The sequence below is a fragment of the Phodopus roborovskii genome, unplaced genomic scaffold, assembly GCF_943737965.1.
Source record: "Phodopus roborovskii unplaced genomic scaffold, PHOROB, whole genome shotgun sequence".
NCBI classification, from domain to species: domain Eukaryota; kingdom Metazoa; phylum Chordata; class Mammalia; order Rodentia; family Cricetidae; genus Phodopus; species Phodopus roborovskii.
Window position 1 is genome coordinate 23813401 of NW_026126563.1, and position 15696 is coordinate 23829096.

The 15696-nt window shown below is 40.7% G+C and overlaps 1 protein-coding gene across 1 annotated transcript in view; it reads left to right on the forward strand.

Annotated features, from left to right (window-relative positions):
- Window positions 1–87: 87 nt before the first annotated feature.
- Elp2 (elongator acetyltransferase complex subunit 2) overlaps window positions 88–15696 on the forward strand; it is a 32918-nt gene continuing 17309 nt past the window's right edge. Inside the window, exons 1-11 of the mRNA XM_051202072.1 lie at window positions 88–306; window positions 2706–2784; window positions 4570–4640; window positions 7948–8104; window positions 8463–8540; window positions 9323–9387; window positions 9614–9680; window positions 10372–10509; window positions 12002–12097; window positions 14441–14541; window positions 14737–14868. Of these exons, the coding sequence (XP_051058029.1) occupies window positions 169–306; window positions 2706–2784; window positions 4570–4640; window positions 7948–8104; window positions 8463–8540; window positions 9323–9387; window positions 9614–9680; window positions 10372–10509; window positions 12002–12097; window positions 14441–14541; window positions 14737–14868 (1122 nt within the window). The 5' untranslated portion in view covers window positions 88–168. The remainder of the gene's footprint in view (window positions 307–2705; window positions 2785–4569; window positions 4641–7947; window positions 8105–8462; window positions 8541–9322; window positions 9388–9613; window positions 9681–10371; window positions 10510–12001; window positions 12098–14440; window positions 14542–14736; window positions 14869–15696) is intronic.

Sequence of the window (15696 nt, forward strand, 5' to 3'; positions counted from 1 at the left end):
GGCGTGGCCGGGAGGCGTGGCCTATGGTCTGGGATGCTTTAGCCCCGCCCCGGCCCCTCGGAAATGCGGACCGGCTGGCGTCTGCGGGAGAAGACGCGGCTAGCTAGAGTAGTTCCGCTCTGGGGCGGAAGTGAGCGGGAGTGTCTCGGCCACTGACCATCTGGCATCATGGTGGCGCCTGTGCTGGAGGTGTCTCACGTGTTTTGCTGCCCGAACCGGGTTCGAGGAGCTTTGAGTTGGAATTGCGGGTCTGGAGGACTTCTGGCCTTCGGCACGTCCTGCTCCGTGGTTCTCTATGACCCTCAGGTACGAGGGATTAGGCGCGCGCTTTGGGCCCGGCTTGCAGGCCGAGTCCAGTATACTCGAGGGGTGTAGGAGATCCTCCCGAGGGGCCCGGGCTCTGCCCTCTCCTGTGTCGCGCTGCCTCTACCGAGGGTGATCGTGGCCTGTGATCCCCGAACTGAAACCCCGAGGTGATATCTTTCTCAGCACCCTTAAAAGGATTGAAATTTAGGCGAGGGTTAAAGCCACGCATGGCATCTGAATTCTTTTGTTTCCTCGCTGTGTAGTTAACGAACTTACACTGAATTTCAATTAATGTTATGGAGATTTTAGGTACGTGAATGCAGCTTTTTAAGAATGGGAAAAATAGAGGGTGGGAGTCCTAAGCCCTAGTTTTAAAGTAGGACTTAAGTCATTTCTTGAACATCAGCCAGCTGGTTATTTTCTGGCAGTTTTCCTGTTCAACTTCTCGGGTGAGTAATTAATGCATACTTACGGGAGTTGTGAGCCCTCTCCCCTGTTTACTTTAGGATGATACTGTTAGTGTTGCATTGTCCTGCGGCAGAGTTGAAACGCAGAAAGTGCAGAGCAGATGCTTATCTGTTTCTCACAGTGCTTCATTGTTAACGTTTTGATTTGAAATCCCATTTCCCTCAACGTTTGCAGATACAAAATTCTATATGAAACACATTTCAATGACTTCCTCTTACCTCTAGCAGGCTCTTATTCTGGTCTTTATTTCTTATCAGTTGCCATGTATATTCTTGCGTAATCAAACCAAAGGTGAATTTTACATTGACCATCAAGCCAATGGCTAACTAAGCCAGTAGAAGCCCATCTTTGTGCAAGTCAGTGGATTTGTCCCATACCTTCCATTACTTTGTTGTTGTCGTTTTACCTTGTATCCAGGGCTGGCTTGCCTTTGAACCCATTTAGTTGAGGTTGCCTTCGAGCTTACCATTCTTTTGTTGAGACTACAGGTCTGAGCCACCATGCCATCTCTGTCACATTTTGTAATGATAACCTGATAGTCATGTGACAGGAGTTTAACATATCATATATTGATCCCCAAAAGTACTTTTTCAAGTATTTTCTGGTTGGGAACTTAAAGAATAGGAACACTTGAAATGTGGGGCTGGAGAGATGGCTCCTAGTGGGTAAAGTGCTTGCTAAACATGAGGGCCAGAATTAAGATTCCCCCGCATCCATGTAAGAACCAGGCATGTCTGTGTGCATTTAACTCCAGAGCTCACTGGCCACCTAGTCTAGCCAAAATATTAATGTCAGGTTCAGAAAAAAAGGCAGAGAACTGATTGAGAAAGACATTCTGATGTTAGCCTATGGCCTACACACACACACACACACACACACACACACACACACACACACACACACAGAGAGAGAGAGAGAGCACTACAATACAGTTTTGAGGATGATATTTATTGGCAATTTTTGAGATCCCATCTAGGTTTGCTGTAGGCCTTGGGATGATGCAAAGAAAATGAGTAATTCTCAGTCTAGTGGGAGAGACAAGGAAATGCATTTAAGTGCTTTCCATTTGTTAAATATATTTGTTTATATGCATTGCCTGTTCCTTTTTCCCAGCCATGAGAAATTCTGTCATACAAGCAGGCATTAGGTCAGTGCTATTGATAACAAGCATGGAAAATGATGTAATGAGAGGTGCTGTGAGCAGATCTTTAGCTGTGTGTGAAGTCAGGCCACCCAAGGGTGGCGGAGGAGCTGTGAAACTTGCAAGGATCTGATTTAGAAGGCCTGTCACTGAGGCTAAAGAACCCACCCCTTGTCTAACCATGGATTTATATACATTAACTGCATTTTTTTTTTTTTTTTTAACCTTCAACATGGGCTGGAGAGATGGTTCAGTTGTTAGGAGCACTGGCTGTTCTTCCAAAGGACCCAGGTTCATTTCCCAGTACCTACTTGGCAGCTCACAACTGTCTCTAACTCCATAGGGGATCTAACACCCTAACCCAGACATGCAGGCAAGACACCAATGCACATGAAAAAATAAATTTAAACCCTCTACTTAGTGTGACATGGTAGTATTTTGCTGAGGACTATAGCTCACAAAGGAACTTCTTGTTTATCCTGGAGAGTCAAGACAGGCTTGCTGACATAGGGATTGGGTGAGCAGAACTATGTAGACGAAGACCCAGGGAGCTAAGATAGTCAATTATTAATAGGATGGTGGGAATATGTGTGAAAAGGTGGGAAATTGCTCTAGTGAATTGGTAACTCAAGCCACAGTTAGAGATTTATGACTTGAAAGGCAACTCTCTTGATGGAATTCTGTCTTTTTACTGCATCAAAATACTGCTGATTTTTACTTAAATATTTATCAGTCACTATGCGGGCTTCACTCTAATGTACTAATTGATTTTTCTTTTTTTCCTCTAAAGAAAAAGGCAGTTATTAACAATCTGAATGGTCACACTGCTCGAGTCAATTGCCTGCAGTGGATACGTAGACTGGATTACAGTAAGTAGTAAGACAAGAAGGCTGATCTCAAATGCTTTTTGATAAAGTATGGTTAGTAATTTTTTGTTTTTATCATTTCCTTGACTGATGTTGTAAGTTTGGGGGAAAAATGAGAACTGGTCTACCCAGTGAGGTAGCTGACTAGTAATTTTACTTGATAGCAGTTGAAGTGTGGTACATTCTGAGCCCATAGCCTTTGATTGGAAATTCTGTGAGTAGGGCATAGATGGAGGCTGACATCCAGCTGACTCAGTCTGTTTCTGGCATAGATAGATGGTTGTTTTAGTTAAGACCTTGTATGTCTGTTGCACTTGATAGTATGGTCTGGAAAGTAAGGGGCTGTACTGGATCAGAGGACTTTTGAAGTCCCAAGATGGGTGAGGTCCACGCTGTTTTCATAATTCAAAGACATGTATCCATTCACAGGCTGTCAAGAACATGCTGTTTGGTTTTTCTATCAGCCACATGATGTAACATGATACTGTAACAGACTATTAAATAGAGAACCAAATATGAAACTTCAGCTGTTTTATTAATATAGTCAGACATCAAAGAACCTTGCAGACATATAGAATTTGTGCTTCTGTTCTTTTTGATTTCTCATGGTTCTAACATTAGAGTCCTTCAGCTCCCATGGAAATTTGTATTAACATATTTTGTGCATCATTATAATTAAATTACTATATCCAGTATGTGATGGTGGGTGCATACCACAGTGCACAGGTAGAGTTGATTCTCTTCACCCACCTTTGTGTGGATTTGGGGATCAAACTCAGATCTCTAGGTTTGTATAGAAGGTTCCTAAGATGTGAGCTACCATGTAGTTGCTGGGAATCAAACTCAGGGCCTCTGGAAAAGTAGCCAGTGCTCTAAACCATGAGCCATCTCTCCAGCCCTGCTGCCTAAGGTGTATTTTTTTTTAATTTACTATTTATTTTGTGGCTAGGTCTCATTTTGTCCTGGATGGCCTAGAACTCACTATGTAGACCTACTGGCCTCAAAGCCACAAAGGTGCCCTTGTCTCTTCCTCCAGAGTGCTGGGGCTAAAGGCATGTGTTTCCATGCCCAACATCATTGTAGTTTTTAAGGGGACTATTAAAAAAAAAATCTTTTTAGTTTTAACTTCTAATACTGATATACATAGCCCACACTAAAAACTTTTTAAGGGTTGTTAAAATTCTTAAAGAGTGTGAAGTAGAACAAGAATTTTCAAAATTGCTGGAATGCAGTGGATTATTTTTCTTCATTGTAAGATTCTCTGACTCCTGAATTTTTAATTACTGTAAACTCTCAGTCCAGTGGAAGTCTCTGTTGTTCTTCTGTCCTACTGTGCTGTTATCTTGCTTTCTGAGTTAAGTTTCTTTTCATTCTACGTTATGATGCAGGTGCAAGTGCAGAATTTTCTTGAGCTGGTGAGACTGTTTTCTGTGGTTTTATCTGATATTAGAAAAAGCTTAATACACCATTTATCTCAAATGGTGAGTCAGAGTAAGGTGTGCATCAGGCTAGTAGCAGCCATTATATAATGCAAAGGATGGCTCTTAATGTTGTGCAAAAATACAGTTGACATTAAAGACTACTGGCATCACACCACAGGACTTTGTTGTGAAGTATTAATTTTACTTCATTTAAAAGTGAGGTAACATAAAATGAATTCCATTATGTAACCTGTGACCCTCTACTAAGGTCTGTCACTGGATAATTTAGATTTCCTAAGACGTTGATAAGAAAATAGGGGAAGAAATGACATGAATACAAATATTTACCGCAACACAACTTTTCCAGCCCCTTCCTCGGAATTGGTGTCTGGAGGATCTGACAATCGGTTGATTTACTGGGAAATAGAGAATAACCAGGTCAGTAGCTGTTCCTAATTCTAAGAAATGTTTTAGCTCTCATTTCTTGTTTTTTGATTTATGAAGTGCCCTCATTTTTTTTCTCATCAATGAACTTACTTTTATTTGCTTGTCTATAACTCATATACTTTGTTGTTTTTTAAAATCTGAAGACAAAATCCTAGCACTGAGAAGGAGAGTTGGACACAAAGTCTCCAAACCAGGTGGCTGTTTGCAATTGATACCTGCTACAATTGGTGTCTGAATTTATCAAACATACTGCAGGCCAAGCCTGTGTCCAATACAAAACTGATTCTATGTTTTTGTTTTGCTGATTTGTTTTTTTCATTTTGGTATTTGTTTGCATTTCTGTTTTGGTTTTCAATTTCTTTTTTTTTTTTTTTTTTTTTTTTTTTTTTTGTTTGGAGCAAGAATGAGAGCATGAAGTTGGATGGGTAGGGAGGTGGGGAGAATCTGGAGGAGTTGGATGGGGGAACATGATTAAATATATGAAATAAAGAAGAATCTGTGGGCATTATTGAATTGTTATGCAGGAAAATAAAAGGTCTCATACTCATATTGAATATTTCAAGTAAATTGGATCATAAATATACTATAAAATAAATATACTATAAAATAAACTGCCAAAAGAACATTAGGGGGGAAACCTGAAGCCCAAATATTTTATCTTTTTTTTAAGTATACAGCTCTCTTAGCTATTGTTCTATTGCTGTGAAGAAGCATCATGAGCACAGCAACTCTTACAAAGGAAAACATTCAACTGGGGCTTCTTACAGTTCAGAGGGTTAGTTTATTATTGTCATAACAGGGAGTATGGTGGCATACAGGGTGGCATGGGGCTGGAGAAGGAGCTGAGAGTTCTGTGTCCTCAGGCAATAGGAAGAAACACTGGGCTTGGTTTGAGCATTTGAAACCCCAAAGCCCACCATCAGTGATACTTCCTCTAACAAGGGCACACCCTTTAATCCTTGTCAAGTAGTGCCGTTCCCTAATGATCAAGCATTCAAATATATGCGCCTGTGGGTCCCATTCCTAGACAAACCATCACAGTAGCAAAGATACTTTATTTACTTTTAATTAAAAAAAAAAATATGTCAGGGACATAGGCTTGGGAGATGCAGTGGATAAAAGTATTGATGTGCAGGCGGGAGGACCTGAGTTCCAGTCTCCAGAACCCACATAGTGACAGGGCATGGTAGCATTCCCCTGGAGTCCCAGAGTCTCTACTGTGGAGGGAAGATGGAGACAAGTGCCCAGAAGCTCTGGGACAGCTAGCCTGGGATACATCATTGTGAACAACTAAGAGAGACCAAGGCTCAAATCAGGTGGAAGATGAGGACAGACACCCATGTTTGTCCTTCAGCCCCACATGCATACCATACATTTGCATAAACATACACATTTTCTGAGACAAAGTGTCACTGTATGTCCTAATGTGGCTTAAAGGCATGGTCCCCTGGAGGGCTGGCATTGCAGGTGTGTGCCACCACACCCAGCTGAGATTGTTATCTTCTGCGTGTCAGGGTCCCTGAACCCTTCCTCTAATTTCTGCTTCCGTATTCGTGTGCTGTCACTTGTCCCTGTGAATCCTCATCCATGCTGAGCTGTTCTGTTCTCCTCGGTAATGGCAGACATTTTGGTGCATTAAGGGCAGCTGCTGCCAGGTGAATATAGATCTCAAGTTGTAAGCGATGTTCCACACTGTGTGTGATGTACATGGGCCCCTTTAATGGACAGATGGGTTGTTCCTAGTTTTAGACAAAGATTAATAAAAGTGAAGCAAGTTGTTGTGTTGGTTTTGTACATTACCTCAAAGAAGTAAAGAAGGCCGAGCCCTCTTGTTCATGAGTCAAGGACATTATCTTGAAGGTATAGTAGACTTGAATAATGAAATCTCCCAAGTGTGAACTTGCTATACCTCCACTGCAAACAGAAGGCATTTGAATTGGATTGCCTTTGAGTGGAGGGTGATTGTCTTGGGAAAAGTTTAAAGAGTGAGGATTCCAAGTAAGAAAAACATTAGATAAATGAACCCGCCTTTCCCCAAATCTCTTAGTATGCCTTTGGACTTGGTGGAGACAGTTTGGGAAATGTTACTGGATAGTACATGTGTGCAGAAATCATATCTGAGTGCTAGCATTGGGAGTTTGTTCTTAGGCTGGTCATATGGTGCAGGCCTCTGTTGTCAGCACTTAACAGGCTGTGGCAGGAGAAGTGTGAGTTTTCAAGGTCATTATTAGCCCATACAGCAAAACTCTGTCTCACAGGTTTTGTTGTTGTGGTTGGACTGGTGGCAGAGCACTTGCCTAGTATATATGTGGCTGGATTCAAACCTTAGCTCTAGGGGGAGGGTTCTTATTCATCAGGCATTTGGAAGTCAGTCATGGTTGCTAAGGAAAGGAGTAAGTCAAGAGTACTGTGACAGCACTACTGAGCATAGGAAAAACAGGAGGAAAAGGAGAGATGGTGTAAAAAACACTTTGGCACTGACAGGTTAGTTACAGAAGAAATTGGGGATATGATGGACAGGGAAAATTGGGCTCTTTCTTAGGGTTCTTGGAGAAAAGTGCAGAGAAAAATGGGCAAATAGGAAGATAGGGAATTAGGCGCAGTCATGACATGTGACCTGCTGACTATATGACCAGCCTTACTATTCATGCCTCCAATGCTGCAGGAATTAGAAGGCTGAGTGGAGATGGGATTCTGGAGCCACCTATACTTGAATGAAAGCAGAAGGCCACCTGCACTGGACTCAGTCTTAGCAGAAGAATCCAGGGAGGCAAAGTGAGCTTTTACTTTTGAGACCTGAAGTGAGAGACTTTCTAGACTTTTCCTCAGTGCTTCCCTAACTCCTGGTGGCAGAACAGTCAACTGAGGGGAGAATGAGGCCAGACTGAGGTGGGGGCGAGGGTTTGAAAGGCATGAAGGAAGGATGAAAGGACTTGGGATATGGGGAAAGGCTGAGCATCTCGGGGATTGGGTACCCATTGATGTATTTCTGTGCTTAGTGTATCTGGACTGCTGATTAAAGAAAGTGTCTGGTGTAACTGAGGGTGACCTTGAACTATTGATCCTCCTCCACCTCTCAAGTGCTGGGATTACAAATGTTCAGCCACCATGCTCTGTCTATAGCCTCCTTACCTCTCTTTTTTTTGAGACAGTCTTGTTTGACAGTCCAGGCTGTTCTCAGACTCACGGTGGTCCTCTGGATCAGTCTCCTGAGTTCTGGGATTACAGACATGAGCCACCATGCCCAGCTATGTAATTCCTTTGTTCTCATAACATGTGCAACAATCTTCCGATTCAGGTTTTAAAAGCAGTCCGTCTTCAAGGCCACGAAGGACCTGTTTATGCTGTGCATGCTATTTACCAGAGTGACCCATCTGATGGTGTGCTGCGTACTCTGATAGCTTCTGCAGCTTCAGATTCTACAGTTCGCATATGGTCTAAAAAGGGACCAGAAGGTAAGTTTGGAGGCTTTGTAACCTAGGAAAATGAAATAGAAATTGTGAGTAACAGCTACAAGAACACACATAAGTTCCAATGTTTTAAGCAACTTCAAAGTGTTATCCTAATATGAATGTGTTTCTTTTGTGTTTTGTCTAAATACTCCTTAACCAAAGTATTTGTTTAAATAAATTCCAGCTAAGCCTTTTCTCCCTGATCTCGTTGAAATTCAACAATTTAATTTCTCAAAGTTAGTGAAGTTTGGGGTTGACATCTCCATGTTTCTCCTGACACTCTAGACTAGCAATGCCGCCCTGGCTTCTTTAGGTAGATAAGATCAAGGATAATTGTTCATGATAAGCTTTTGTTTTTTAGTAAAATACCTTGAGACCTTGAACTTTGGGGATGGATGTGTCCTGACTGTCTGCCTGTCTGTTTTGCCTGAGACTAATGGTGAGTGTACTCCCATTTATTAAAAGAACAGCATAAGAAATGTTTGGGAACTGTGTGGTGGTGGTGCATGCCCTTAATCCCAGCACTTGGGAGGTAGAGGCAGTCTGAACTCTGTGAGTTCAAGGCCAGCCTGTTCTACAAAGTGACTTCCAGGACAAACAGGGAGTTAGGTTGCAGCTGATGCTGGGCTCAGGCTCTTCAGTGTCCAGCTAGGCTAACAGTTTCCCTTTGGTCCTCTGGCTGGTGTTGTAGAAATACACTTTACTTGTTCTTACTTGAAACTTACTTTGGTTAGAGGACAACTTTCGGGAGTCTTTCTGTCTGTCTGCCCTGTTTCTAAGGCAAGGGCTCTACTTTTCTACCCACTCCATGTATTGTAGGATGGGTGGCCTGCAACTGTCTGCCAGTTCTTGTGCCTGACTCTCATCTTGCCAAAGGAGTGCTGGGATTATGGATGCCCTGGCACATCTGGCTTTTGTATGTGGGACCCAGGGATTGAACTCAGGTTTCAGGCTTATATGGCAAGTGCTTAGTGGTGTACCTTCTCCCCAGGCCCTACTTGTTCTTCACTGTCACCCCCTTTCATGGTGCACAGAATGAACGCACTGCTTGTCTCAGTTTTACCATAAGCACTGACTAGAGCCGTGTAGTGTCCATTTCTCCCTGGAGACAGTTTGGACCCTTGCAGTTAATTTGTGCTATGGTGTGGGGAGCAGAAGTCGGTTTCTTCGCCTAGTGATTCTACCTGCAGTACTTATAGCCATGCCTGTTTTCCTTCCCAGTACCAATATTAGCGTGCGGTGATGATGACTGCCAAATTCACTTATTTGTTCAACAAGATGACCAGGTAACTAATGGTTTTTATTGAGAGACTAGAATTATATTTGCCTAACAGTGTATCTTAACATAGAAACTTAACATAGTTGCAAAAGTCCAGCTGTTTTCTGTGCTGTATTCACAGCATGTGCTGTTTTATCTTGTGAACCTTTATAAACTGCTTGAGATTTGAAGATAGTGACCAGCCCAACTAGTCACTGAGGTGTCATGTATTTTACTGACCGTTATCTTCGTAGTTTCAGAAAGTACTTTATCTCTGTGGACACGAGGACTGGATAAGAGGAGTGGAATGGGCAACCTTTGGTCAGTATGGAATTTTACTAGGCGTGTGCATGATGGGGACAAGTTTAAGTTTCCTTTGAATGTTATATTGTCTACTGTCCAGTTAGAAAAGGAACGTAAAAAGTTTTTAAAAAGGAACACACATACTATGGCATTCATCTGCAGATTAGAAGACAGCATTGGGGAGCGGGAGCAGGTTTCCCTTTAATTATGTGTGTCCCAAGATCCCTTACTGAGACTCGGCGGCAGGAACATTGCCCAATAGAGCCATCCCCAGAAAAGGGGATTCTTAACTCTTGTTAACTGTTGATTCAGTATAAAGAATGAAATAAATTAATATTTGCAAGATAACAATATTTGTCTTATTTATATGTATATGTTCTTGAAGAATTCTTCCTAGAAATTAATGACTTACCCAAAGAGAACCACTTGTTTTCTGTGTATATCTGCCAGTGCCATTAAAAAGGAATTCCAGTCAAATAAATGAAAGATAAGGAAGCAAAGTCTAATTAATATATTTGAATCTAGAAATATACACAGCAGAGATGAAAAAGTTTTGTGCCTAAATTTACTGCATATATTGTTTTTAAAAGTAATTAATATATATCTAAATATATATTATTAATTAATATATATCTAAATATAATATATATCTAAATATCTGAATATCTAATTATATATCTAAATATATAATTAATATATATCTAAATAGGTCGAGACCTCTTTCTAGCAAGCTGTTCACAGGATTGCCTTATAAGAATATGGAGACTGTGTGTGAACCCAACATCTTCAGAAGCGGAGGATGATAGTCTAAAACTGAAGGAAAATACTTTCACTTTCCAAGATGAAGGTGGGTTCAGTGAAGTGTTTGATGTCACAGTGCGTAGTTCTGATAGCTGTTCCATTTGTCTGTGTCTGTACACATCTGTGGAAGTTTAATTTTTTGTTTTTATGTGAAATCTGTTGTTTTTCATGTTTGAAACACTTTTACAAACTGTATGTCAGGTCTTTTTAATTGCTGAAAGCTGTGCTTACTGTTTATCAGTGAATTAATTTGTGAAATATTGCAAGCATAGCATAGGAAGACCTAAGGAATAGTGTAAATTCTGGTCCTGTTGGAGCATATTCAGAAGTGACAAACTAAATTCTTTCTCTGCATTTGAGTGGCGTATGTGATTCATTCTTAAAGTGTTGTAACAGACTGGCTCCCACACTCACAGATCCTATTGGGATGTTGTATGATGGAGATGTATTTGGTATTGTTCTAAATACCAAAGTCATTCTTCATTAGTCCTCACTCACTAGGTGTACTGTTCTTGGTTAGTCTTAGTTGTAAGGCCTATCAGAGTTGTGGCTTTGGTAACAATTTTATGGAGGAAACTAAGAAATGATATAGCTGACATACTATAAATAGCTATGTCAAAATATGAAAATTTTCATTTATTTGTTTTTAAGGTCTGAAATACGAATTTAGTTTCCCTTATTCATTATGTTAATTTTTTTAAAAAATTAATTATTATTGCTGGTTGGAGATGGTGCATTCCTTTAATTCCAGCACAGAGACACATGGATCTCTGTGAGTTCCAGGCTAGCCTGGTCTATAGAGCGAGTAGCAAGACAGCCTCCAAGGCTACAGAGAAACAAAACAAAACAAAAAAGACAGAAAATGGATAATTATCAAGTAGGGAAACAAGACAAGGAGGCTGTCTTACCTGTTTTTGCTATTTGTTTGTTTGTTTAAGACAGAGTCTCATGTATTCCAGGCTGACCTCCTCAACTTCTCCTTGTACCTTCTGCGTGCTGTTGTGTTAGAGGGCTGCACCACACTTTCCTGTTAATGTCAAACTGGGTGTTCCAGGCATACTCACTCTTTCAACTGAGTTATATCCCCAGCTCTTGTTTGTGCTTTAATACTACCTTTTTTTTTTTTTTTAATGTATTTCTGGTTGTGCTGGAAATTAAACCAAGCTTGCACATATGGCTGAGCTATACTCTCAGCCCTAGTTTTGAGCTAATACATAAGAATTGTTTGTGTGATGTTTCAAAATGTAAATGATGTGTGATTTTGCTTTTTAATTGCTTTTTCAGGAATATTTCAAATAGTAAAATATATTCTTTAATATTTGTTTACGCCCAGAATGAGAAAAATTTAAGAAAAGTTTATTTTTAGCTCTTTTTCTCCATTGGGGGAAGTTAGTGGAATTTAGAATTCTTGTTCTTTGTTGAATCTGGATTATGTTTTGTCCTAATTTTTTGACATAATTTCACAGCAGACTTAATTTTACAAATGTTCTTTTTAGAGGAGCTATGAGGAAAAAGTATCTGTGTTGCTTCTGTTGTAGGGATTAGCATAACTGCTGCAGTAACCCTGGAGACCCTGCTGGCTGGACACGAAAATTGGGTAAACGCAATTCATTGGCAGCCTCCATTTTACAAAGGTATGAACAAAACAAACAGGTCTTGCTTCGTTAAATGTAACAGTGTTTTAAGTTGACCAGCTGACTGGAGGATTGTTTAGTGTTACTAAAGTCTGTAAATATAAGGCAATTTTTAGTTAGCCTGTGTAGAGCCATGCTGAGAGCAGCTCTACTGAAAGTTATATTGGGGCAGGCTGACTGATGCTGTCAGGTGCTGACGCTGTCATGCCCTGTTAACTGTTTCTTTAAGGTTCCTGTGTGAGTCAGCTAAGAAAAATTGACTCAGGCCAACATTACTGGAACGTTTACTCTTGAAAGAAAGGGAGTGGTGATACTAGGAGGGAGTATTCATGAGGAACAATACCTTTCCCTTCTTTATTTTACCCTTAACCTCTCTCTATGGAGGGACAGGGCTACCCTCAGGTTGGTGCTAGTATAAGGCTGAGCAAGGCATAACCCATTTCTTGCCCCTAGTAATAGCAATCATTAATGCTCAGGTGATCACTGCCCAGCTCTTAGATTGTACATATTTGCCACAGTGTCTTCATCGTCATTTTATCCTTTGTAGCCTTACCTACCCTGTGCTCTATTGCCATTAACAGATGAACTATCTGTGTGATTTATTTTTTCTTTTCTAGCAACTCAAGTTTAGTTTGAAGCTGAAAAACAAAAATCTTGTTGAGTGTGATGGTGCATGCATATAATTCCACCACTAGAGAAGCTGAGGAAGGAGGATCTTGAGTTTGTAGCCGGGCTGAACTATATAGTAAAACCTCATTCCAAATGAGAAAGAGCTGAGCATGGTAGCATATAGCTGAAATTCCATCAGTCAGGAGGCTCAGACAGGAGGATTACAAGATCAAGGCTAGTCCATCTTGAGTAATGAGACCTTTTTTCAAACAGATACATGTACATACACAAATAAAAAGGAAGAAAGGCTGTACGCTCGTTTTTGCTAATTTAAAGCTATGTTTCCACCAGTAAAAATAAGAGAAAGAGGGCCTGGAGAGATCAATCTGGCACCCTCTTTAGATTTTGAGGGCGCCTGCACTTATACATGTAGGCACATAATTAAAGGTCATAAGTAAGTAAATAATAAGAGGAAGATGTTGGCTTAGCACTTAGACCAAGACCCATTGAAAGATACTGAAAGTCAAAGTGGAATCACTAATTTCACATTCCCGAGCTCAAATTAAGCTCTTTATTCGGCCTTCAAAGGAGGAGGTGGGGAGTCAGTATCAGGCTGGAGAGACAGATCAGTGGTTATCCTCACTGCCCTTGCAGAAGACCCATATCAGGCAGTTCATAAAGACTTGTACTTCCAGGGAAGCTAATGCTCTTTTAATGGCCTCTGCATGCACAGCATAAATGTGCCCATATAGAGGAGCAGATGCATGCATACAGTCATCTATAAATAGTTAAAATGTCCAGAAAGGGCCTGGAGAGGTGACTTTTGCAGAGGACCCAGTCAGTCTCCAGCACCCATGTCAGGTAGCTCACAATAACTCCAAACTCCAGGGGGATCAGACACCGCTGTTCGTACCCACACAGAGAAGCACATACTGACATGTAAAACAAAAATCTTTTAAAAATGTATTTAAAGCCAGGTGATGGTGATGCACACCTTTAGTCCCAGCACTTGGGAGACAAACGCAGGTGGATCTCTGTGAGTTCGAGGCCAGCCTGATCTACAGAGTGAGTTCCAGGACAGGCTTCAAATCTACACAGAGAAAACTCTGTCTTGATTAAAAAAAGAAAAAAATTATTTAAAAGAATATATTATTTTAAATTTTTGTATTAGAGAGACAACCTCTAGCTTTTCTGTAGTTTAGGAAAATTTGAAGCTTTCCTCTTTTATTTTTTTTTTTGTGGAGACACAGGGCTAAATTCGATGCCTATCAGTCCTAGCCATGTTATTGAACCTGAATTTCATGTTTATGTAGTCATGGACAGCATTGTTGTCATTGACAAAACTTGGTACTAGTATGTACTTACCCTTTTGCATCATACATGTACATGTTTAGAGAGATAGCTATGTTGTTTCGTGTAGCTCTGGCCTACTTATTACTCTGAAATATTCCATTGCCCAACTATATCACAACTTGTTTGTACTATGGGCAGATCTTATGGCTGTTCGTTTATGTTTTTGGAAACTGGATCTCACAGTGCAGCCCAAGCTGGCCTTGAGCTTAGAGCAGTTGTGCTGCCTCAGCTTCCTAAGTGGTGGAGTTCTAGGTGTGGGCCATAATGGCTGGTTTTGGACAACTTTGCTGTTGCAATCATTTTACATCCCCTTCTGTTTTGTTCTGGAAGTCTCAAATTCTGCATGTTGATGATTTAAAGACACCAGTTTTTACTCTTCAGATGGCGTTCTGCAGCAGCAAGTGAGATTGCTGTCTGTCTCCATGGACAAAACCATGATTCTGTGGGCTCCAGATGAAGAGTCCGGGGTTTGGTTAGAGCAGGTAAGAGGTGGATATTTAAGAAATACAAAATGTGGCTTTTTAAAGTCAGTATATACACCCCAAATCTACATTCCTAGAGCTGTAAAGTTTCACTCTTTGGATATATTAAATGATCTGTACCTTAGTCTCTGGACTCCTTTTCCAGTGTGAGAAATGGACCTGTTGATTGGTATCTGTTTTTCTGTTCTTGTGTAGGTCCGAGTAGGTGAAGTAGGTGGAAACACCCTGGGCTTTTACGACTGCCAGTTTGGAGAGAATGGCACCATGATCATCGCTCACGCATTCCACGGAGCGCTGCACCTTTGGAAGCAGAGTAAAATAAACCGAGTACGAACACGTGGGCTCCTTGCTGTGCTTTCCTAGTAGACACATTTAAGCTGAGATGACATTCATTTCTAAAGATAGATTGTGATATTTATACTAGGTTAGAAGTTTGGGCTTTTCTAGGAAGGAAAGTGCATTACTCATGTGGGCCTGGAATGTGGCTCAGTGACATTGGCCTAGTTTTTGTGAGGTCCTGGGTTATCTGCACCCTCCCACCATGTGTACAGATGAAAGTCTGAGTCTGGATGCTAGATTAGGGATTTTTAAATTTAATAAATAAGATTATTGGGTGAAATGAGACCTATATTTTGAATGTGTATCTGATATCTCCCTTTTAAAAATATATTTTACACATTTTTATTTTGTGTGTGAGTGTTGGTGTGCAGGTGAAAAGGTTAGAAGACAACCTGCAGGACCCAGCTCTCTTCTTATACTATGTGGGTCCCAGGGATAAAGCTTAGGTCATTAGGCTTTGTGGCTAAAGCCTCTATCTACTGAGCTATCTCACAAGTCCAGTAGCTTCCTTTATAATGTACGAATTCATGGATTTGCATCACTTTTAGTTTGTGGCCTTTGAAATAATCATCTCTGAGATTTTAACTTGTTTTATTGGAGACTTAGTTTTCCAGCCTCCATTGGACTTAGCCTTAAGGATTATTTCTACAGTTAAAGCAACCAATAAATCTATGACATTGTTAGTTTAGGAACTGTTTTTTAAGGTAAACTCTTTCCTCTTTGAGAGTCTTTGCAGAAGAAAAGCACAAGATGAGAGAGGAGATACCCAAATCTGAAAGCAGTTTCACTGTACTTATGCATGGGACTTGCTACATG